Here is a 25,925-nt window from a genome sequence, read left to right on the forward strand (position 1 = left end):
AGTCATAAAACACTGATTTGAGTTCCAAAAAAAAAAAAAAGAAACCAAAGAAAGAAGAAGTTGAGCTACATGGACCTCAAGAACTGGTAATCTTTATCAGCATACTGCCTGCAAGATGTATGATCACAACCAACAATAGCAGGTGCCATTGTATTAAGGTAAACATGTACACTATATTTTGTCTGTTTTCCTACAGTAGGTTAAATGATCATTTGCCATATAAACAAATGACTACACTTAGTATACACTTGCTATCTTCTGCTTTGTATGAAACTACTTCTAGTGTTGACGATAACTTAAATTTCAAATAATAAATGAATACATTTTTGCCAACACCAATGGAATTGAATTCTATTTAAAAAATGTTCACCTACTGGAGGTCCATAAGATCTTGACCATAAAATACCATCAACTCAACTGTATAAATTGAAAATGAAAAATAACTTCTTGGTAGTTACAGAGTTCATTGTAGAACAAGGCATACCACAGTATAACTCCACGTCTTTGTTTTCTTGAGGAAAGATTTGTTCAGATTGCCTTTGGGCAATAAACTACTAGTTTCTTTGACATAGTACCTCTCCAAGGTGAGAAGCACCCCAGGCCTCTCAAAACAGGTCCAAAAGAAAGAGTAACATTATTAATTTATTGCAAATTTTACCCAACAATCCAAATCCATACCAGGTGGTAAAGTTAAGAAAAAAAAAAAAAAGTTAAAAAAGGGATAATAAAAATATGAAACAACCAATGGCTTGAAATGCTTCATACAACATCACAGCACAGGGATATGAATGCAGATCGTTGCTGATGTTGGTGCTTTGTAACCGTGGGTCCCATGTGTGCCTGAGCAATCCAGTAGTTACCTAGCTATTGCGCGGCTGTGGAGAACTGTCTCACTTGACTTGAAGAGTGGAACAAAGGGAGAGCCATATTTAGATTGAAAGATTATTTTGAAAGGAAATCAAAACACTAAAACAAATTAAGGAGAGAGTGAAAAACATGGGATGAGCCCTAGATTGAAGAATAGCTGTTATGAGGTTGAAAGACGTGTGAGTAATCTTAATTTTTTCTGCCACCCAGTCAAAATTTATATAATTTTGACCTCCTTTCTTACTATTTCAGGGATATGACTAACATCCTTCTGAAGGTACTTTTACTTTTAGTCTGCCTTTCCAAACTCATTTCACTAACTGTGTCTTCCTACCTTGTCCACACTTAACTATCCTGATCCCATCAAAAACCGTAACTCAGGAAGAATTTTTTTTAAAATGCTTACATTTCAGTTTTACTCGACTCTGTTGCAATCAACAGCAACATCCCCAGAACATAGGCCAGGCACTGACTGTACACTTCTCAAGAGACCGTTAATTCCTCAAGCCCAGTTTAATGAGCCAAACAGTTTACCTGGGGAACAAATAGTCTCAGTGCTTCCCTTCCTCCATCCTCTATTGTGTTTTCTTATTGCCTGTCAGATACACTCTAAGTGCAGCCGTCTGCTCTCCTGTGCACGAGCGCCTAGCAGATTGCACAGACTCCCAGGGTGCTATTTCACAAATGAGAGCACAAAACCAAACTACACAGCATACTACTCTGAAACACCACACAACTTGCTGAAAAACTAAGTTCTCTTTCAGCATCAGAGAAAGTCCCTGATATACCTAGTAGCACATTGAAAGTTTAAGATCCTGACGCTCAGTTTAAGTCACCCCAGGAAAGCACACCTTGCTGGAGGTCCTGGCATGTTGGAATAAGGCTCACTGAAGTTCCCTGTGATTAAAATTTGCCTGGACAAGGGGTAACCTATGTGTCTCTCAGAAGGTAGTGGGTGGCTCAGTCACTGCTTTCGGACTGCCCATTAGGAACACCAGCTTTAAACAGGGACCAGCAAATGATGGATGAATGGGTCAGCTTGCTGGGACCACTTTTCCTAGGCAGGAAGCCCACTCCTCCACCTGCTTCTTCACAGATGCTTTAAAATTTATCTTTAAATGGAAGTTACTTGGGGCAATACACCTTAACAACTTACCCCAGTAATGAGCTCCTACCAGGCATGTATTATATGTCTCAAGAGCCAATTAACAAATGGAAGTTTGTGTCGTGTTGATCAGACTGGGAAACAGAAGCACACCGCGGATGCTTGCATCAGCACCAGCCGTCTAGACTGCAATCAGCTGTGAGAAACGGGCACCACTACAGCATGCCTGATTTCATATCTTTCAAAAGACTAATTTCATCTTACATTAACTGCTTCTTAGAAACCCCCTTTTCTCTTGAACCACCACAAAGGAGGCTTGGATGACTCAGTTGCAGCCAGATACAGTGATATGAATAGTTCAATGCAATAAGCCCCATCCTCTAAACCTGCAATGGACGCAACAACATCTGCACAGAATACTTTTACTCTGAAAGGACAAACTAGGTCCTATCACATTTCAGATAAGAGAGAAAGGACTTTAGAGTATAGGTCATCTATATTTCAAGCTGACTGGTCCTGAGACAAGAGCCCAGAAAGTAACCAGGTCTGAGAAAAAGATAAGAAATTACTAGTACCGATGCTGTTGTTACGTAGAATAAATCCAAAGTTCAGGAAAAGAATTGAGTGTTCACTCTGCACACCACGTGGGAATATGTTTGCATGCAGACTAAGGATCTTTTAGCACATAGCTCAAAACTAGGGGTTATGCAAAGGTTTTTGTCAAAAGAATTATATTAATGTTTTAACCAGCAATCCGATCCCAAAATCTTAAACATCTTCAATGGCTCAATAAGCTAAAATACTCTTCATATGGTGTATACAGACTATGGTTTGCCATGGGGGAGTAATTCCAATGCCACTTCCCTGATTTACTTCTAGTCTGTACTGGTATAAATTCTCCCCACAGGTAAGGTCAAGACTTCAAGGATCACTGCATTTGATCTTGTCAAGCTATTTGGATTTAGGCTAAAATGAAGGGGATGAAAAAGGACGCGCAAAAAGACACTGGTTGCTATGCAAACATTTCAAAGCATTTTCTTTGTAACATTTGGAAGAGAATGGAAGAAACAAGGAATTGCTATTCTGAAAGTGGGTATTTACGGACCAGCCCTGAAAACAAAAAGCAGAGGACTATGGAGCACTGAGTGAGCAGCTAAATGAATCAAACAATCATTCAAAACAAGGACAGATGAATCTCAGAGCAGACTTGTCATTCTCTGGAGTTCTGAAAAGAGCAAAGAGTATATTTAAAAACATGAAACAACACAGAAATAAAATTTGAACCCAAATAGGAGGGTTGTGCGTTACTAATTGGGTTGGAATCCCACCATATCATTTTTGAAAAAAGCATTGATTTAACAGCATACACAAACAGGGTAGTTTCATAAACATTATACTAGGAGAGTCTTAATGATGTGCCTTAGAGAAGCAAAAGCAGAATACCCACTGCTAACCAGAATTGCTTCCTCATAGAAATAATGACCTGCTCCAGACACAACCAGAGTTAATTACAGACACCGCCACCCCAGTAGCAATAAGTGGGGACAGTTATCCACAGCACCACATACGCCGTTGATTCAGTGTTACCTATCTACATGTCGGCTAACAGTTTGCTTAAATGCAGCAACAGCCGCCCCCTGGTCCAGCAGAGGCCCTCTTTTGTAAACTGTGTTACTGAATGCATACCCATCAGACGGAGGGTAGTCGGGAACACTGGGAGGCTGGAAGACAAAAAAAGAGACAAAGTCACAAAGTGGATTAGTGTCATCAGCAGCACCGCCTAGTTCACTTAATCCAGCACCCCTAGGGTCCCTGTCAGCATTCACACATCCTCAGGTGCTCACGGTTCTGCTATGAAAAGTTAATAACGTCTGCATTTCAAATACATAAGCGGGGAGATCAAAAGGATGAGAATAAAAGAATTTCTATCCTAAGTCATCCCGCTGCATTAATATTGCAATGGATATTCTTTAGAAAAGCAGTTCTCTGGGGCAAGGTCCATGTCATCTCTCAGATATCGCTACAGCAACATAATTTATAAACAATGGCTGAATGGCTTTAGAATAAACTGCACTGAGAAACTGCTTTGAGCTTTTATTCTAGATGTACCCTTAGTGCCAGAAACCTCTGGCTAGCTAACACTAAGTCTGTATATGAAGTAAAACCTTCCAAGTAAAATTATCACTGTATTGCAGGATCGCAATATAGAATAACTCATTTATGTCACCCTCTCACTGAACATAACTATAGTCAAAGAAGAAATGTGAAAAGAAATGTGATAGTATAATTAAGGATTTTAATACAGAAAATAATCACTATTTATCATAAGCACACATATAAGAATATTCAAAGCTTTAAGAAATTCTTTTTAAACAGGAGTCCTTTAAAAAAAACCAAAACTAAACACCTTGAATTCAGCAAATGATACTCTGCTTCTAAGTAAGAATTATTTTGGCCACCATTCCCAAAACAAAAACAAGCTAAGTAGTTCATTTCTGGAGATTACGATATTGAAATTGTTCCTTCTAGATCTCTTCCTTATACCACCATCCAGTTGCACAAGTTGGAACAGCTAAGATTAATCAGAAATTGCCAAATTTCTAAGCCTGGTTAATTGTTTTCTTTTGGTGTTGGGTTTGTTTGTTCCCCCCCCCCCCCCCCCCCATCTGTGTGGCTACAGAAAAGCCACTCACCTATTTCTCCCTCAAAGTATTTGACCTCGCACCCAGAGACAATTGCCTACAGGGCTGAGGGTTTATGAAAAGAAATTAAAACCACAGAAAACCAAATAGAATATTCTTTAAAAGCTATATAATTAAGATCTCTCTGAAAAAAAAAAAAAAAAAAAAAATGTATCTCAAGTGTCACGTAGCTTATACCTCACATCAAAAGACACCCAGGAAGCAGGAAATCATTTTACTTCACACACAAACTATTTGCATTGCCATAGCCTCATTGGACTCTCTATCACCAGTTCCCTGACGTTTCACTGCCATTTGAAGCCCTCATTGCTGAACTGACTCCACTTTCAAAGCCCTCCAGTGGGAGCTCTGTGTGTGGCTACATCTTAAGATTGGAAAGATGGAAAGAAGAAAAAGGTTCTCATGAGAGGGAGCCTCCAACACCCTTTGCCAGACACCAGAGCAGTCCCTGCGCAGCCAGGAGGGCAGCCGGGGCAGCTGCATGCACCCTCTCTCCCCTCCCAGCACGGCACAGCCCCTGATATGTAACCTCTGTCCTCAGGAGAGCAGTGTCAGATTGAGACATGAGGCCAGAGACAAACAGTTAAAATCTCATTTTTCCAGCACCCTTTGTTAAACAAGCTGTTATGGCAGGCTGATGAGAGAATAATTGCTCTGGTATCACCCACTCCAGGGTGGTCCTTTTGCTGCAGCAAAGAGCATTTTGCACTCACCCAGCTTTTTCCAGCTGAGCACCTACAGCATTTCACAGCTATTAAGCAGCTCAGTGCTCTTCCCCCCAGGGATGTGCTGAGGAGGCACTGGTGCAGGAAGCCGCGGTGCTGAGGTTAAAAATGACTTGCCCAAGACCACAGGAATCAGCAACAGTCATGAAACCAAGGCCTACGTCCCAAGTGCCAGGCACATAAACGCCTTCAGTGAACTGAGATTTATTTTACTTTTTTCGGTCCTTTGATGATTAAGATGCTTTTGATGATTAAGATGCTAAGCTGGCATAAACAGCTACCCGTCCAACCAACATTACTGACACCAAAAAGAATGAAATAAACTCCCTGAAACACAAGCAACCAAAATCCCTCAATGTATCCCTCCCACCCCCAAAAATTGTTTATATATATATATATATATATAAAAAAATAACAAATTAAATTATTACAATCATCAGAACAGAAAAAAACAACGTTCTTTTTTCAATACTATTTTGCTTTTGTTTATTGGGGTTTTTTTTTGTTTGATTGGGTTTTTTAATTTAGAAAGACCACAATGTAAAAACAAAAAGAACCAAACCTGCATGGAAACAGAGGGCAGCAGTGAAACACAAACAAATTTTGATGAGACTTTTTGGGACCTGACTAGGGAAGGGGGTGACAGCAATGGAAACAGCCACATTTCACATTATTGTGTCCTTTAACTTTACCAAATACTTTATTGCTCAAAACAAATCACTGGCAATAAGTTAGGTTTTGGTACATTTATTCTTATATATCTTGTTAGGCATAAAGCCAATCAGTGTTTTAAGTAATCAAATATGTACCATGTTATCTTCCTTTACTTGGCAGACTTTTTACCCAATTTGCTTGCTCTATAGATGGACAGACACTTTTTTTTTTTTGGACTAATGGAGATTTTAATGAAAACAAAGTTTTATTGTGACAAGTTTCGATGGGCAGTTTTGATAAACTTTTGTTGGGGAAGCTTTGTCGTCTCCAATAAGAGAATTGCTCTGCAAAGAACACCATCTCACACCAGCCAATAATCCTTCCCTTGAATCTTCTACTATATGGGCATTTTTTTCACTAACAGATAAAAATTTAAATATTTTATATATTATAAAATTAAGATAAAATCCAGTATCATCACACTAAGATATACTCCAAATATAGTACTGGTGTAGATTGCTTGAGGAAGATAGGAAAGACTATAACTGAACCCAGAAAATTCTTCGGTGCACTTCCATATTACAGCTGCTAACAGGGGATCTTGGACAGCTAACACTTAATTGAAATTAAAGCTTGCATAGAAAAATAAATTAAAATTTTAAATTAAAGCTTATGTGCTCCCAACAACAAAAAGCTTCCAAAAGTAAAACTTTCATATGTTTAAGAAGGCAATAGCTTTTATTCTGAATTAAAAAGCAACAAAATCCACCTTCATTCTTAAAGTTTTCACAGAAACCAAAGTACATTTTCCGGCCAGCTCTATTGAGAAAGAGTAGGGGGTAGAACCTTTATAGTAAGCCCCTTTCTTTCTCAGCAAAGTTAGTTAGAAAAGGCACTCTGGTTTCTCTGAAGGCTTTTTTAGATGGTGGTGCATGTTTACATTCTCTAAACAGAATAACCTATTTTTTTGCCAAATTAATCACATTTCTTGGGAGAAAAGGAAGGGAAAATGTTTCTGTGCAATAATTCTTCTAATTGGCAGCTGTTTCTCAGAATTAGGTCTAAATTACCTGACATGGCATTACTCTGACAGCACCTCCAAATACTTTCTTGCAATACAGTGAAAGTATCAAGAAATTAATGAAAGGAATATTAAATTCCACATTTGTGAATAAGCAGCTTAAATCCAAAATTCCCTAAAAAGTGGTGGTTTTTTCTTTTTGTCTGTGTGCCTGTGAATGGATGCATGTTTGGGCACACTTTGGTTCAAATTCCACCTGAGGTATGTACAATCAAAATCAGTGGGATCTGAAAGCACAGGTCAAGAATCAAACTGAACTGTAGGGGCTTGGACTGTCCTCCCAGCTGAGGGGGGAAAGTGCCCCAAGTTCAAGGAGAGCAGTAGGCAAAAATATACATTTTCCTAACCACATTTTTGGTGGCTGAATAGGTATTCAGTTTCATATAACTCTAATATAAGTACAATGAGCTTGCACTGCGGTAGCAGACATCAGAGCACTGTCCAACAATGTCACAGAATATTTTCTTTATGAAGGAAGGAGTTGGTGTAGCCTTCGGCTAATTTATAAAACGCTGTCGCAGGTAACCTACCTCAGTTGACAGTCTTTTCATTTCTTGCTTCCGCTGTTGCTCTGCAACATTTGCCACAGACTCGGCCAAATGATTGAGTTCTTGCTCCTTTGGAGCTCCCATGAAGTTCAGCAAAGGAGGCTCCCAACCATTTCGGAAACGGGGGACGTAAGGTGGAATAAAATGGTCTTTGGGCCAATCCGCTCTGTATGAAAAGTAAATAGAGACCTGTATCAAAGGCCATACAAATATTGCTTTAATAGGTTTCCTAAAAATTGAAATGCTTTAGAATTTTTATTAGTATAGAGGAGAGGCTGGGATTACAATACAGGTAGAATTTGTGCTAGAACACAGAAAATCGGCAGAAAACATTTATTGACCACAACTATGCTCCCTGCTGTGCCCTGCAGAAACTGCTCCTGATGTAAGGACTTGTCAGTGGTAAACCACAACGAATTTCTGTCTTGTAGCAAAGGATGAGTAATAGAAGAATCAATCAGAAACAAATCTAGGATTTGTTTTAACTATTAGATGGAGGAAAATACTGCAATGCTCTGTTTGTGTTAAAGCACCAGACAAAGACGTCAAAGAAACAACTTGCTTTATAAGAAAGTCTGAAAGCAGGTATGAAGCATGGAAGTGTAGGGGGCCTAGCTACACCTAAAAGAAAAAGATAACAGCTTTTACTGACAAAAAAGCCCAACTCTATATGCTCCAGGATACAAGAATTATCATTACATTTGCTGGTTTATAGTTCAGATGGATCTTTTTAAAATACTGTATTACTTTTCAGAGCTCCATTAGCATTCCCTATTGTAATACAAAATACCTAAATAAACACTTTCATGCTCTGCCTTTATACATAACACACTGTCCCACATTATAAATTACTGTATCTTCACAGTGGAAGCAGAAATGGGAATGCACATTACAATCTTCTAGCAGTGCTGTTGACACTGCTCAAAGTTAAGGGACAAATGCTGCCAGCAACACAAGCTGCAGGAGCAGTCAGCAATTACTAGCCCATTAGCAGGCCTGAGCTAGGTCAGTAACCCTTGATTTTCATCATTTACCTCTCCTGCTACACCAGACCACAGTGTACCTCTGGATACTGAGATCAATCAGACTATCATGTCTAATCTGGACAGTTCAACCAACTATATTCTAAGTGCTTCATTCTTCACTGCCTAACATGAACTACTCTTTCCATTAAACATTTTTTCAGGATGGACTAAACGGATGATGATAGTAGTTCCTAAGACAAGGAGCCCATTGTTTTACCCATTGATCCATTTTGCCTGCATAGGACTCCAATGCTATGAGGCAATTTGCACTGCCAGTCCCACCACAAGCTGCTATGAAGCCAGCAGCTCTTGAAGCAGGTAAAGGCAATTGGACGGTGCTTTGCCGGGGTAAGCTCTCTGCAATCACAAGGAGCTGCAGTTCTTGTTTCCAGCTCATTTTCTAGTAGCAGGCTGAACGATAGGCCTAAAGGACAACTTTGGACATTCCTGGTCGTGCAGCAGAGTGAGCTCAAGGAAGGGACAGACTTGTACATCACTCTCCCTAATCTGAGGATGCTTGTCACCCCATGCTCCAGGGCTTTCCATGTAGCCTTCCTTACCAGCAAAACAATCAAATACTTTTTAGTCAATCAAAGAAATCCATGTGGTAGACGTTTATGTTCCAGTTTGAAATCTAAGAGCAAGGACGGATAAACACATGATGCATTTCCAACCCAGGTGATTGGATACTTAATCATCAAATGTACTTTTCTACCACATTTTCCAGAGTTAAAAAGCACTTTGGCAAGTTAAGGTTTTTCTTTTGCATGTTCTATTTACCTAAGTAAATTCAAACCATATACTTACCTCAAAAACAACAAATGCATAAAATAATGTTTAGCTAAGCCTAACCATAATAGTGAATCCATTAAGTGCAATGTGTAGGGTATGCACATGTAATATGGTTCAGCTAACAAATATTGTTTAAAAATTGTAAGCATTTTCTTTTTAGCATTATGATGCTTTCAAGGAAGTAAAGACATTGTAAATTTTTAGCTTTTGAAATTATTGGAAATTGAAAATAGAAATCTGTATCCTGTTCTTCAATATTTTATCACTTTTAATTGCAGCTTCTTCACATTTATTTTTAATTAAGTCCAGATAGCTGGGTTGGAAATATATTGGTGAAAAACAACTGGAAACATGCACAGGACAGTTCAGAAAAATAGACGGCAAGAGGTTATGTCAAGAGGTTCTTGATACCATGGACAAAACAAAAATTTCTGCCTGCATTTTCTCCCTCCTTCAGACCCCCCAAACCCAAACCACTCCCAAATCCCACTGAGGCTGAAGGGTTCCTTTCCAGTTCTGAAGAGTCCAAAGCCTAAAAAATTAATATTGAGTTTACTAGGAGGTGGATAACCTCGTGATCATCACACCAATAAACTTGAGTTTAGAGATCATCTCTAAAATATGAAAAGGTTTTTTCTCACCTGGCTTTGGTCCACGTGTCACCCAATGACATCCATAACTGCCCTTCCTCACTGGTGACAGTGTATTGCAGGAAGTCAATAGTATCTTTTGTTAAGAGGGGGCTGAGTACTGTACCAGCAAGCTCTGGACCTCCTGTTGTCTGTACCACCTAAATCCAAGCGTTAAAATAATACAACGAGCATACACATCGTCAGTAAGGAAGTTACTGTGAGTGCAAGTTACCTACAGCACTGCTAGGAAACATTTATTACTCAAAATTCACACACACACCCCCCTCTCAACCCTCTGAGAAGCTAACAATGTGTCTTAATGTTCTACAGATTAACTAAATCATTTATTGCAGAAGAACTGCTGTTCTGGTCACCAACCATTTTATATTTAGGCCCTCTTTGGCAATGTTATTTTTGCTCTACTGATCAAAACCACACACACTTCCATTAAACAGACATATGGCTAAGCTTTCAACTCCTCCTGCACTATGTAAATTTTATATTTTTTTTGTTAGTTAAAAATTACAATGGCAAACTGTAACATAGAAAGGTAAAGGTGATTTAAATAAATATATTTAATAGATGGGAATATACGTATATCTCTAAAGAGAATCTCATCCTGAGATACACATATTTCTCCTTAGTTATTGTCCAGGGACACAACATTTCCATCTTGTTAACCGTGAAAAGGTTACCGAGCAAACAAATAAAAGAGTTCTGAAGGAAAACACTGAGAAAATTATAAAACCTTACCAGACGTAGCGGGGTAAAGAGAAAATGAACCAGTTCAGCTGCACTAGGATTCTGGATATGGAACTTTAATTTGGCCTGAAGGAATGGGAAAACAATACATTTTAAGGAACAGTTAACTTTTATGACTATAAAAACTTCGCATAAGAATGGCCATCCCTGGTCAGGCCACAGGCCCACCTAAGCCCACTGTTTTGTCTGCATCATCTGCTAAGTGCAAGCACTCATTCATCCAATTGCTTTTGAATCCATATATATCTTAAGCACCTATTGTGCAAAACAAGAAATTCCACAACTGAATTATATTTGTAAAGAAGCATCTCCTTTGGAAATTTGCCACCTCTTAGTTTCATTAGTATTCTGTAGTTCTTTTCCAAATGAAAGCTGAGCAATCCTCTCTACTCGCTTTTTCCAGTGATGCTCATAACCATTTACAGATTTATTACATTCTTCCTCTGTTTGGTCTTTTCCAAGCTCAAGTAATTCCTTTGAGCATTTTTGTGCTCACTGTACCTTCTTCAGTTTTGCTACACTGGGAACAAAATAAGGCCAGGGAACATAACAGCATATTGATACTCTTTATTTGTTATTTTATTTTTCTTTTCTTTTCCTAGAGGTTCTTAACATTTGTTTCATTCATCACCATTGAACAGGAATGGTGTTCTCACAGGAATCTGCATTACATCAACATTTTGCTCTGAGTTGTGTTATGTATGAGATTTTTTCCCCACCTGTCCATGCTCTATCAATATTGGATGTCATCTGTCACTCTATCTGCTATCATGAGATATTTCTACATTTGCAGACTCTACGCTCCCCATTTGCCTGAACACCTGTAAACATGTTGGACAGCAAAGACCTCTGCAGAGGCACGTGTTGGACATTGCTGCTGAATTTATTGCACCTTGAGAGCCAAAATTTTAGTCCTATTATTTGTTTTCTATTTCACCAAACAAGAAATTAAGAAGCTACATTCAACCTCACAGTAGCTCAGTTTCTTTAAGAACTTCATGGTGTGCAACCTTGCTGGATGTGGTTTGGAAAACCAAAGAAACAAAAACAAAGAACTGATGGATTTGTAGATATTATTTTGTTTTGCAAGATGCATGCTTGCTTCTTTCTCAATTTAATATACCTGCCTACAAACTGCATCCCATGTGCGGGTACGTCGGGATACCTGGTTGTCGTAGTCCCTCAGATCTCTGGGATGACTTTAAAGATTATCAGCATTACCTTAACCATTTCTCTTCCTCTGGAAGAAAGGCAGTTTCAGAGAGGTTACGCACTGAATAGATGGATGAATGGTGCCCGTTCAAACAAGGCTCTGTTCATCTGCCTGTAACTTGCTATTTTGATTTGCTGTTCTTTAACCCATTACCAGTTCTTCAATTTGAAACAGATAATTTCTTGTACCCCCCATAAAAAATGGTTTTCATGAATGTATTGTCCACTATCAAGCTTTTCCAAGTAAATATACACATAAAGAAAGATCATATACTTTCTGATACAGCTTCTTGGAGGATTTCTTTTATTTACTGATCACCCACTGGCCCTGCAGGCTCCCAAAATAAGAAGCATGCCAGAATGTGTTTTAAAAAGTTCTAGTAGTTTTTATTGCATCTTGCCATCTGTTGCTCAAACTGCTTTTGGCTAGCCTCATTCTACTTTTACATCCAGCCTTCCAGAGTGTGCCTCCAAATGAAGAAAGGAGGAGGATGTGTTTTTACTTCTAATAACTTTCTGTGCTTTGTTCTTTAGTCACAGCAACTTTCTCTGGGTCTTTCTAAAGTTTTTTTTGACAGATGGTAGGCATTTCCTAGGAGCTTCCAGCATAGTGTTTTAAAACATTCTACTGGCAAAGATTTTATTATTCTAGCTACTCCTTTTGTTTTTAAACTAGATTCTTCATTTTATACAGTTCTCCATGTCTGACAAAGCACCAGGAAGTGAAATGTCAGGCTTTTGTGGCTCCTGCAATTACGCCGGAGTAAAGCACTGTTACAGCACAGCTCTTCAAGAGCTGCTGAGCACCGCAACAAGAACAGCTTCTTCTCCAGCACAGAAGATAAAGATTCAAAGATGCAGATGCTATTCTTGGGTGAAAATCTAATTTTAATGCAGAACGCAATAAGAAGTAAGAATAAAAACAAACAAACAAACGTCAACATTAGAAGCACTATTACTAAGAAGGATCAGCATGTTCTCAGACATCCATCCCCGCAGAACCAGCAGTCCTTTAAGGTCAGAATTACAGCATTCAATATAGGGTTTTAAAAAAAGAATACATATTCTTAACATTTCTAAATATCTCCTACAGCCCTGCAATTAATTCCCAAGAGGAAGAAAAAGCTGATTTGACTCAATGAATTAAAGAATAATTTTCCCCATTGGCATAGCTTCCCCAGCAATTGGAAGGGACAGTCAGTACATGAAAGTAAATGCTTTGAAGGTGTCCCACTTGCTGCCTTCCTTTAATAGCACTTGCAGAAGAGGAGATGCCAGCAGAAGGCTCTTGAATTAGCATCTGTACTTGTTGAGAACCTATAAAGCGACAGTAATTTGTCGGATGGAGCATTCTGAGGCCAGAAAGGTCCTATGTAATAATAGCAACAAGCACAGAGAGTCTGATGGGCATAGCTGAATAAAAATAAATTAATGCCACAGCTGGTGATGCTGGCAAGCATGCAACAGAACCGTGATCCCAACAGACGTTCCTAGAAATTCTTTTATGATTTTAACTCAAAGTTCCCAAGTAAAAGACTTAAAAGAACCAGGAAAAGAAGAAACAAAACAATGCTGGAAAAGAAATATGCTCATCTAGTCACTGTGTAAAGCCCTTGAAGAGTAGCATCCCAAAGCTGGTTCAAAGGCTAACCTACACCAGAGGTGACCAGCTCTGCTCTTGTCTCAGTTCAACCTTGGACAGAGAAGGAAAAGGTGATTGTCCAAGATCAGTGAAGTATCATCTGTGCTATATTTCTGTGTGTCAGCCAAAGACTAAACAAGATTACATTTCCAGATATATCAGCATTCTTTAGGAGGATACTTGTGGGTTTGCTCCTTCTGAAAGAGCAGTGGACACCAAGACAAAGCAGACCCAGGCTCACAATTCCCTGGATGGAACGACCACCTCTGCACAGCCAGCAGCAATAGGGCATTTAAGACCCACTAGGTTTCTCTATATGAACAAGGCACCAGGAAAGTTAGACAGAATGCAGAAGATTTGATCAATACATTCCTAAAAACAAAATAACCTTCTGCAGCTCCTTCAGGGGAGTCAACAATAAAGCATTCACACCCTCTGGAATAGCATAAACATCCAAGAAAACTCAACCCAAAATCAACTACAAAGCAAATCTGTCATGTTACTGATTCTTCCTTCTCCTCTTCATCTTTCCCCACAATTTTAGTTCTTCATTTCATATTAGTGAAATAAGACGTATGAAAACCAATGCAACAAAACTAATACCCAAATTAATTTGTAGCAGTGGGGAAAACAAAGATCATGATACACTTAACATCAACTATCCCAGGAAAAAACTGGTTACTGCATTCCTCACACCACCATATCCACCAAAGTCACTTACCAGAAGATTGAAGCCATGCTTGAATTTTTGGAAGCAGTCAACAAATTCATCCGGAGGTGGAGGTTTTGCACGGAGAGTAAGAACTCCCTCTGGTGAACAAAATAAGATTTTTAGATATATCTATATGGCATATAATTTCTACAAATATTACAGTAAACAGAAATACATAATAAATTTACCAACTTACAGAATTTTGTAAATACAGAACCACAACAGGGAAAACAATCTGGGAGTGCAGCACAGACTGGGATCCACCTGGCTGGAAAGCAGCTCTGTGGAAAGGGACCTGAGGGTCCTGGTGGACAGAAAGCTCAACATGAGCGAACAGTGGGCTGTTGCAGCCAAGAAGGCCAACAGGGCGCTGGGTTGCATCAGAAAGGGCATCGCCAGCAGAGATAAAGAAGTCATTATCCCACTCTACTCAGCACTTGCCAGGCCACACCTGGAGTACTGTGTACAGTTCTGGTCCCCGCTATACAAAAAGGATGTGGACAGGCTGGAAGGGGTCCAGAGAAGGGCCACCAAGATGATCAAAGGACCGGGAAGCCTGCCATATGAGGATAGGCTGGGAGAACTGGGTTTGTTCAGCCTTGAGAAAAGGAGGCTTAGAGGGGATCTCTAAGATCTATAAGAGGAATGGACACAAGTTGCTCTTGGGGAGATTCCAATGGGACACGAGAGGGAAATGTTTCACAGTGAGGACAGTCACCATTGGAATAATCTCCCCAGGGAAGTGGTTGACTCGGCCACATCGGACACTTTTAAGATTTGGCTGAACAGGGTGCTGGGCCATCTTGTCTAGACTGTGCTCTTCCTAGAAAGGTTGGACTAGATGATCCCTGAGGTCCCTTCCAACCTAAGATTCTGTGAACAGTGAGCATATTCTGCAGTTGTATCTCTAATTAGTCACTCCTCACTGACTCCAGCAAATAATTTTCATAGGTTTCCCTCTAAGAATATACTGCGCAGGATTTTTTGTGCTGAGAATGAAAGAAAATTACTAGATTAATCAAAAAACACAGAAAGACACATTTGCTAGCTACTTCAATGATCCTTAGAGAAACAGAACTGTGTGCAGTAAGAACTCCTACCTCCAGGTCCTTTCTTTTTGCTTTTCTTAGTTTTCTTCCTCTTCGAAAGTTCAGCAAATGCTTCAGCAGCTTTTTGAAGTTTTGTAACAAAATACTCAATGTCATCCAAAATATGGTTCAGAATTTGCTATGGGAGAAAAGAAAAGTAACAGTTTATCTATAGAACCTACAGCAGAAATGCTCCAGAAATTAAAATGACTGCACTCTTAGAGACCAACAGCTTCCTCAGAACAAAGTCCATGCTGGAACATTACTTATTTAGATTCATTATGTTCTTGACTTTACAAACCTATAAATTATTTTAAATCTTAGATATTTGAAAACTTAGAGCCACTGAAAATATTTTAAAATATAAGCATCAAGATTATTAAATTCAGATTGGAATTACACAATTTGTCCACACGTTACATTTTCTCTCACAACACATGAAAAAATGCAAATTATTTGTGTAGGACAGCATTTTCCTAAACAGTATAACTTCATAATCTCCTTTAGTACAAAGTATTAAGCTGTTTGTTGAATGTCAGAATGTAGTTTTACAGAAGCATTCTTTGAAGAATTGTTTTCAAAGAGCAAGTGGAGGAGAATGAAGGAGCCCCTGGGGAAAACATGTATACACCAAATCAGAAGGCCCTAACATGCTTTCCTCAAGACCCTTGGATGTTGCTGAAGGCAACAGCAGAGTAGAAAAGTAGAAGGTTAGACCTGACAAAAGGGGCAATATTTGATATTGCATACATCATAAGACCTGCCCAACGTAGCTGTTTATAGGCAATATCAGAACTGACCATATGTTCATTTTCCAGATATTGCACATAGTCTAAGTCCCACTAAATTAATGGAATTTAAGTTTATCTTTACACAGTTTGCTGAATTTTGTCTACCACATAAAATTAGTATTTTTATTTCTAGCTCTTCACAGCAGAAAACTTTGCATGTACATTCAGTATTTTTTTCTTTCTCTTTTTTTTAAAAAAAAAACAACAACCAAACAAACAAAAAAACCTACTGCCTATTAATTTTTAGGTCTACCACACAAGCATAGGCTTCCTGGAAAGCTTTCCTCTGGAACTCAATTTCTCATTGGAAAAACTCTTCCCACGAAGTAGAGCTGCAAAATTTCACAGACATTAAGCAATATGGCTTGTAGTGTCTCACTTACAACATCTCTGTCAATCCTGGCTGCTATCATCTCTGCTGTTTCTTCATGATCATGGTATTGTCTATGTTTTTCAACTGCAGAAAAGGAAAGAAAAGAATAAGTCATCCATATACACAGAATTAGTAACCAACTCTTCCTATACGGCTTATGCTTGAAATCATACTGTTGTAAGAAAAAGTTGGGCAATGTTTGTACCGTTCAGTTTGCAAGGACTCCACACAACCTGAAAGACTTGCACCCTAATGCCTGATCCTGCCAAGTCTCACAAAAAAAGAAAAGCTTAGGTGTATGCTTTCAGTCAGCTTAGCTGCATAAATGAAATTAAACACAGACGTGTGGTACCAGGGTCTGAAACAAAAAATTAAAGCAGAAAGTGGTCGATTACAAATACAATGTAATGAGAAATCATCCCGTTTTGCAAAATATGCTGAAAGCTACTCCAGCAGAGGTGAGCAATGTAGCCATGACTTCAAAGACAATTTTGATGTAAAAGGTAATAAGCAAAAAAGGGATGTAGGAATTTGGGCAGAGTGACCAAGTCTGGCAACACAGAAATGTGAGATGATGATGTGATAAAGCAGGTATTTCCAAATAATGGAGTCAGTGACTTCTATCTGAAAATAAAAAAGGTTAACATTTTGAGAAATTATAAGCTTTACGTTTCTCAGTCACACTAAATACTTTTGTATAAAGTTTTTATAAAGTTATTATGTATAAATTGCTTTTGTTAACAGGTGGGATTTTAGTAAATATGTTTTAGAAAAGATCCACATGAATGGAATAAAAGGAACTGCAGGAACTCAGATCCACAAGTGGTCTGGCAAGACAGATATAGTTTAATAAACCAAGAATGATAAAGACTCCATGGTTGATGACTTCTAATTCTAATTTTAGTAAAATTAGATAGGAGATACTAAAATTTTAGTATCTACTATTAAAAAACAACAAACAACAACAAAAACCACAAACCAAAAGCAAAAAAGGCCTCCCCTTAACCAAGATTATTCCCTTCATACAGCCTGTTTTAAAGAAGGAGCTTTACAGTTTCTAAAAAAATTTTTTTTAAAAAAAATCTGATCTAAATAAAAATATTTCCATTAGAGACTTAAAAAACTGAACAGAGAAAGAAATCCAAACCCATCAGAAATGCTACAACGTTCCTTAGTTCAGGCTTTAAAACAAAACAAAACAAAAAAATCAAACCCATAAACTGGTTTAGCCATACATCCCATTATAACAATGAATATAAAATAAATAATGCTGATCTCCAGTCTCCTTTTAATCCTTGATTATATTTTTAAATTTTCTGAAATATCTGGCCTACTCTCTCCCTGTTACTAAAGAAAGCATCATTAAGTTACTAGATTTATGACAGTACTGACTACTGTGAATGTTGTTATGTTCACAAAAATGCCCAAGATAAAATCAGTAGCCCACACCCCCATCCAGAAACACACAACTAAACAAAGCTCTGAACAGAAATTCAGAAACCAGATAAGTGCATGTAAATGACAAGTCAGATTATGACAGTCAGGTCTTATTCCCCAGATCAGGCAACAGTGGCTTGGGGCATTTCAAACTAGACTGGGAGAATAATCCTGCCTGCTCTCAGCGAGGACAGAGGGGTGACCTTGTACAACCATTTCTGTATCTGGATTCAATTACGGTAATCTTTATGAAGGCGGTCTTTCCAAATTATTTTTGTTATTACCAAGGATCGTAAAAACAGATTGCCCAGAGCAATTGTTTGTCACTGCACTTGCGGCAGCAGCCTCCCAGAAATACTCACACTCCCCCTGCTCTGCAGCCCACGCGGACCATGCCGCCACTCGGCTTCTCACATCCACTTGGGTGATGGTTCCCGGTGGCACAGGGGCAGGTGCCTGCGGCGGTGGAGGGATGGCACTGTCAGCTTTGGATATCATCCTAGAGGAAGCGAAGAAAGACCAGAAGTGACACTTGAAGGAGAAACGTTCTATTTTCTAGTGCTTAATCAGAGAAGACAAGGAGGTTTTTCAAGGACCTCCTCTACTCTTGAGCATACTGTGAACTTGCCAAGTAAGCAGTACTCAAGACCATGATGTGTAAATATATTAAATGTAGTAGGAAATCCACTCCATGATGGGGTTGGCAAACCTTCATCACCTGGCCATGTGGGAAATCCCCAAGCAGTGCCACAGAATGTGATGTCTAGAGGCCTGTCAGTTTACTCAAGTGAATTCAGTGCCTTGGGTTTAGTAGGTGGCATTTTTACTGCCACATGCAGTTCAATGACTGGACTTCCATTTTGTGTGAAAGTCTTCATTAGAAGTTACCTTTCAGTCACCACAATTGAGCATCTATTCCCTAAATTTCACAGGTTGCCAACCACCTGTTTCTTAAAACCCTACCAACAAAACCAATTAAATTTATGGGCTGATTTTCCTCTTTATATGGGTGGCCTGTTCATCCTGTCTTGATACAGATGTATCAATGTTCCCACCCACAATTTTCCAGTTTTCCAGTTCTTAATCTAGTTTTAAATACCATACGGAAAGAGCTGTTTGAAGTTATTCTGAAACTTCATACCAACAGATGAAAAAATCCCAACAACTCCTGTCATACACAGATCCCATCCCTTCCCCACATCCCTATTTGAAAGCAAGATCTCCACCTTGAATTCACCTCTTTATAATCCCATCTCATTCATGGCATTCAACAACAACACCACAATGTGTCAAGTGTTATTTGGTCTTTGAACTCCAGCCTCCTGGGCGCTGTTCTACATATCCCACACTTCTACTTGTCAATAACCTTGCAGCAACTCAATCATGCAATGTCAGGCAGGGGAGTCTCTCCCGTGACCTGATGCCAGCATGTACGTGATACGACAATGAGTAACTGGCGCTAAACTGTCATTCACTTACGATCTCTTGGCCTCATAGCCCTCAGAGACTGGTGTCTTGGATTATTTTTCCCACCAGATTTACTGACCTACATTCTTTTCCCAATTAAATCTCATTAGTTTCCCAGCACATCCAATGTGTTTGCATCCTTCTGGATTGCCTCTATATGCTTATATCTGTTTGTTGCAGTCCCACAAACAGCAAAGTCTACTTATTTACTTTAAAACCCACAGACAGAAGTTAGACACAGTTAAGTTTTTGTTTTGTTTTCATAGGAGCGCCCGTTACTCTACAAAAACTTCATGAGTTGCATATCAGAATTCAACAGGTAGCTAAGACTGTTATAAGCTCATTCCTCTAATGGTGGTGTTTTTACTTAATGATTTTTGTCCAGCAGAGACGCCACCACAAAACTAAGTGTTATTGAGAGATACCATGAGGACACAGTTACATACTAACTATTCAACAAACCACCACCATTACCATGCAGTACATATTATATTTGTGCCCTTGTTTCTATGCTTCTTTTGGCTACCTCTCGTTTCCATATTAATCTTCTCTGAACCCAACAGACTCTTTCCCTCCACATTTTGCAAGGGGCAGAGAAGTTTCACTACCAGGGAAACAAGGAATCTTAGCATCATTAAACGTCCAGGCAGAAAGATTATTCGATCCCAGTTACTGTTTCATTTAACATCTTTAGATGCAAAAATATTTTATCATCATCTTATTTACTTGGAGTTATGGAACATTTATGTTTTTAATTTAAATCCTGAACTACTTGACCCATATGCAGAGCTAAGACATGCAATACTACCCTCTGGCAAGTGGTAATGTCATGATGTCAGCTGTTCCTGTCACTAAGGTAGAACCAGGAAAGGTAAGAGTGACACTATAAACTGAAAGAGCTTGAGAAAATTATTAAATCAAGGCCTCTACATGTGGTTTTGGAAGTATATTATCAAATAGCAATAAAGAGTAAAAAACAGCAGGCAGACTTGGAGGGCTTCTGAATGCTGTAACACTATTTGGTGATCCTATATACTGCATAAAACTGGGGTTTTACCTCAGTGTTTCAAGCCTCTTCTTCTGCTTCCCACTCTTGCTGTCACTGATTGCACTTTCAATATCTTCATGAATAAAGCTAGCCTAAAGAGACAGAAGCAGAAACCACCAGTTATCAGCTATATCTCCTCATGCACTTTTTTTAGGGCATCTTTAGATTCCAGAATCCCTTATCAAAGTCCATTTATTTAGAAGTTCTGGGATAAGTTATTTTGTACATAAACTGAATGAAGAAACACATAATGCTATTGTCTGGCAGTCAGTATTTTTGTCACTGTTCCAATCTCAACTGCTATTATCAGATGAGCATGTCATCTAGATACCAAATTTGCCTGAAGAGCTGTAATTATCCCAAGTCAACCATTATTGAATAAGCTATTCTTTCCCTCCACATACGTAATTTTTGTTTTTCTCAAGCACGTTAGGGGAAAGACATATTATTAAAAAAAAATCTACTAAGTATAGTAGCAGCAAAATTACTATAGATAGTAGCAGCATAAAGGATTAGGGAAGTAACTTGTAGTGATACAGTTTCTTTTAAGAAGTAACAACAGACCCTAATTTCTCTTTGATTAAATAGATGAATTCTTCAGAACATTTCCTAACCTGTTGGTGCATGCCTCTTCACAGCTGCAGTCTGCCTCTACCAGTGGCCCACAAGTGAAATTTTGATGCACGTCTACGGCATTATTTTAATAAATTTTGCAATAAATAGGTAATGGCTTCTCGTAGCTGACACATCTCAGCTGACAAATTAATTTCATACGCAGGTTGTCAAGGCCCAAATCTGTCAGTGTCTGGCTCACTTTACAAGGTCCAGAGCTTTCTTAGTCCCCTCATAATGGAGAAGTATGTACATTTTTGGGAGGAATATGTAACTTCTGCTGGGACCAGAAGACTCTGTTGAATTTAGTATCCAAGGGGATTAAAGGATTTCTCGGGCTATAATGAATCACACTACAGAATATGGACGAGGGATACATTAAGGTTAAAGAATCAATAGAAAAAACTTAAGGGGATTTGAGGAACTTAAAACGCAGAAGAATTCCATTAATCATACTCTTGATATTTAACAATTTGTCTAGAAAATATTGAATGCCCCAGATATTATAGATTTTGACTAATTTTTTATTGCAGAGGCTCTGGAGGTTCATGGAAACTTTTAATCAAAAGCAGGAAAAAGGCAAGGGAGAAAGACCTACCCTTTCAAAAAGAGCCAAGTTTCGTGGGTAAGGAACAAAAGCTAGGCTATGGTCACAGACTCAAACAGTACCTCAGAAGAAAAAGGGATCCGGACTTCCAAGTCATCCTTACGTGCTCTGCATTTTTATTTGTACACAGAGGAACAACTTCAAAAGAAGGAAGTCTGAAGAAAAGAGACCACCTCTACACTTTGGGAAGTTGGGTCCAACTAGATCTCAACAAGGATGCTTGCGTTATTTAACATAATGCCACGTGAAATTCTCACAGGATCCCAATTTCCATTGAAACAGCAGATTCTGTGCAACTAATCACAAAATTAGCTAGTCACCTCCACTCCACTCTCACTATACCAATTTAAAAATGGTTGCACAATATGATTAGCAATCTGTTGTTTTAAGACGATGGCATGAACTACTACAAAGGAATTTTAAAATCCCCATGAAATTATCAACTGGAATTTAAAGAAATACCAACTACATAAAGTAACTAACAGAAATTAAAATTTTTAACCCTGGAAATACATAAGTATTGCAGAATACATTAAAAAAAATTATTTACACTTGAAAGAAATATTTTAATCAGAGACAAACAATCTCTTCCCTTGTTTTGCCCCTCCTGCAAGTAACATTTTCCTTTTCATTATCTCCCTGGCAGAGCAGAGATGCAGAGAGGTGGGCATGTAGAGAAGGTTTAATTGTTCAGTGACAAAAACAGCAGAACATGGGAAAGACTAAGTAAGAATCAAGGCTCGGATGAGTTCTTTGCAGATTATAAATTAAATGAGAGGTAACAAACTATTTTACACCACTTTCTTCAGAAGTGTGAATGTAAACCACAAATATTTCATAGCATTACTCATTTGCAAACCTAAATGAACAGCTACAGAGCCCAAGAATCAGTATTTGCAGTAATGACATATTTGCATATGCACTAAATATTCACTTTACATGCAGGACTACTGTCTTGCAAGACATACTATGCTACATTTACTGACATACTGCAAGTAGTGTTGATATCATAAATGCATTAAGCTTAAAGCGTATTTATAAGAATAAAAGATATTTTCTATGAATCAGCCCATTTGATTTTATCCACCGAACTTGCCAGTTCATAAAATTTCTCTTATTCAAATAAATCACAGCAGAACTCCATTACTACCTTACCTTAATCTCATCACATTGGAAAAGATGTAAATCGGGCTTGTTTTGGGTTGGTTCTTTACATACTAATGCAAGAATTGAATTGTAATTGCATGCATTCATCACAGCTTGGCAATGCTGAATTGTGCTTAAAGGAAAATTCTCCAGTTCATTCTGCCGGAAGAGAAAAAGAAAACCACAAATACAAAACATCACTTTACTATACAGTGTCCTGATCTCAGAAAAGCTGCATGAGTTAAAAAGGGAAAGTGATAATAAGCTAATTAAAATACTGAATCTCACATACCTAATTTTTCTGCCTGTTCCCTTTTCTCTCTCTCTGAAAATGAGACTGTCATTCACAGATCTTACCTTTGATTCCAAGTCTACCAAACTGACAGCTTTGTCATCCACTTGAAGAATCATATCTTGAGTCCACACTTTGCCTTTGGCATCCAGCAATTTCAGCTTCCTTATTCCATCATCTACAGTAATCATTGCCTCTTTTCGGTCCAGAACAAAGGTGGTCAAGTGCTAGTGAATGGGAAGTACATTAAAAACAAAAACCACAAACATATGTATTTTTCTCTATGGCTAGGCAATATCAGTATTCAAATTGCCAGGAAACAGCAATACAAATTATTCATGAATAGAAGTGCCTTTGCGTATGACAGATCCCTCCAATAAGCCATAAGAGAGGCTGTTTAGTCCATAATGTCATTTTAAGTCAACTGATTTTTGTAACTCATTGTTTGTCATCCTCTGTCATTTACTCACTAAAGAAAGTGGTTAGACTTGAAGACATATTCTGACATCTTTCAGGTTTCACAGCTGGAATTAAACCCTGAGTATTTAATTAGCTTTCTTGAGGAGTGAAAACCTGTCTCTCTTGGCAAGCTGAATCCAGGAAGCATCAGCAGAAGCCTCATACAAACACCCTGCCAAAACACCTCCACCACCACTCTGACCTGGAGCGCCCTCATCTCTTCTAGAGCTGCCAAGTAGCACACCAGTGGCAACCATGATGGGCTTGCATCTGACTGGGATACCTTATGGACAGGCTAGTTCCTTCTTTTATAAGGATCACAGTAGAAATGTAGTATACTAACTACTTTTGCTCATCATCAACTTGGAATATTCTCCAGATTCAATTAATGGTCTAGAAATTAAACACTGCCTCATAGACATCACCTCGACTAGCTTCCCTGTCATTATGGTTTTGACAATTTCTCCTTCAACACGCCAGCCATGCAAGACAACCCATAAAATTATTTCATTTTATCTGGGCATAAATCCAGCTTCACAGTCTTATTGAAGACCTGGTTACACTCATTCAAGGCGAACCAATTTTAATATATGCCTGCACAACTATCTTCTAAATAACTTTTTTTTAAAAAAAGAAAAAAGATAAAGTATGTTTTCTTCTATTACAGGTTAACAGCACTTAGTAATGACAGACAAAAGAGTAGATATAAGCTGCATATAATCAAAGTATTTAAAAGATGTGAAACAAGCTCTCTACTGGCTGCTCACACAGGACTGCTTAGACTCCAAATACAAGTACTAATTTTTACGCCAGTACAGTACCAAAACTGTTATGAAGAAACCAAAGAAAAATAGACAGTTAGAAGCACTTGAAATTAAGACTCTTCTGCATATGATCTCATAATTTACAGCTAATTTAAAACCCAGCAAAAAGGAGCTGAGAATATTTGCAAGAGTTGGCTTAACTCACGACAGTAGTCTGATGGCACTGGGAGAAAGCTTGTGCCAAAGTAAGACTACAGAATGAGGCATTGCATCCAAAAGTGCTTAGCAGGCTACATATGAGCACCAGGGCTTACTTTGCTGAATATTTTAAACATATCTACTCCTGGATAAAATATGACAGCAGCACACAGTAATTCTGCAAAGCGGGTTAAGACAGGAAGTAACATACTTTGCACTCCACCCTGGGGAAGAATCTGTGCAGGCAGAATATATTTAAGTACTACAGAGTAGTCTAACTGGGACTTTTAGGGGTTAATGCTCAGCTCTTTCTGAATATTCTGTCGCCTCTGCTGATTACAACTGATCAAAGTATTAATCTTAAATATCGTCCAGTGTGCCTTGTCAGCAGCACAGGGTTTTTCAGCTCTGCCTCATCCTTGCAACAAGCCAGGTTCAGAGACAGGGCAACATAACACGTTGAACTGATATCCCATTGAGAAGTCCTGTCTGTTTGCCAAACTACGCACTACTTTGCTTACATTCTTCTACATCAAAATTTCAGCTTATTATGGCAGAGCCATAGAATTTGAGACGTTTCAGCGTAATCTGAAGTGACCTCGGGCTGGCAGGATATTTTGGAAGATGTATGTGTCTTCAAGCATATTTATCCTCAAAAGTCATGTAGACAAAAAGAGCTGCATGTAACAGAAAGCTATAATTGGTAGATCGCTCCTCGTCTCACCTCTACATGATACTGTGAAGTTTCGGATATGCTGCTGGCACTGTCTCGTGCATAATTCTTTCTTTGTTCTAGAGATGGGAGAAAAAGAAAGAGTAATTATTCATTCAACTTCTTATCGTGCTGTTTTGAATACTTCTCAAAGACACCTCAGACTAGTTCCATATATGAAAGCAGAAGATGAGCTGCTGATAATTTCTGTGTTTCAACAGCAAAAACCTTCACTCCCACATAGTCCAGCACAGGGATCATACTTACACCAACGATGTTAAGAGAGCGCTGGCTGGGGGCAAACAAAAGCCCGTTATCTCATCACAGTGAGTCAGGACACCGGAGGGAAGCAGCGTTCTGACTGAAAACGCTTCACTGGGAAGCCTGATTATTAAAATCACTGGCTTGCCACTTTGGTAACAATAGGTTAGCCAGCATCAGGCTTACTGAATTTGTATGAACGCACTTGAAA

The 25,925-nt window shown here is 38.7% G+C and overlaps 1 protein-coding gene across 8 annotated transcripts in view; it reads right to left on the reverse strand.

The window, feature by feature from the left end:
* EPS8 (EGFR pathway substrate 8, signaling adaptor) overlaps window positions 1–25,925 on the reverse strand; it is a 141,113-nt gene that overhangs the window by 20,160 nt on the left and 95,028 nt on the right. For 7 of the 8 annotated variants that reach the window (XM_064459126.1, XM_064459110.1, XM_064459119.1 and 4 more), the window contains 12 exons: window positions 25,466–25,533; window positions 23,386–23,547; window positions 23,038–23,187; window positions 20,673–20,755; window positions 18,511–18,647; window positions 16,722–16,795; window positions 15,560–15,686; window positions 14,469–14,557; window positions 10,885–10,959; window positions 10,141–10,289; window positions 7,665–7,848; window positions 3,560–3,693 (listed from right to left, as the gene is read on the reverse strand). In XM_064459126.1, the coding sequence (XP_064315196.1) occupies window positions 3,560–3,693; window positions 7,665–7,848; window positions 10,141–10,289; window positions 10,885–10,959; window positions 14,469–14,557; window positions 15,560–15,686; window positions 16,722–16,795; window positions 18,511–18,647; window positions 20,673–20,755; window positions 23,038–23,187; window positions 23,386–23,547; window positions 25,466–25,533 (1,432 nt within the window). The remainder of the gene's footprint in view (window positions 1–3,559; window positions 3,694–7,664; window positions 7,849–10,140; window positions 10,290–10,884; window positions 10,960–14,468; window positions 14,558–15,559; window positions 15,687–16,721; window positions 16,796–18,510; window positions 18,648–20,672; window positions 20,756–23,037; window positions 23,188–23,385; window positions 23,548–25,465; window positions 25,534–25,925) is intronic. The other variant, XM_064459153.1, reaches the window with a different exon arrangement.

The sequence above is a fragment of the Phalacrocorax carbo genome, chromosome 1 (genome assembly GCF_963921805.1).
Source record: "Phalacrocorax carbo chromosome 1, bPhaCar2.1, whole genome shotgun sequence".
Lineage (NCBI taxonomy): Eukaryota > Metazoa > Chordata > Aves > Suliformes > Phalacrocoracidae > Phalacrocorax > Phalacrocorax carbo.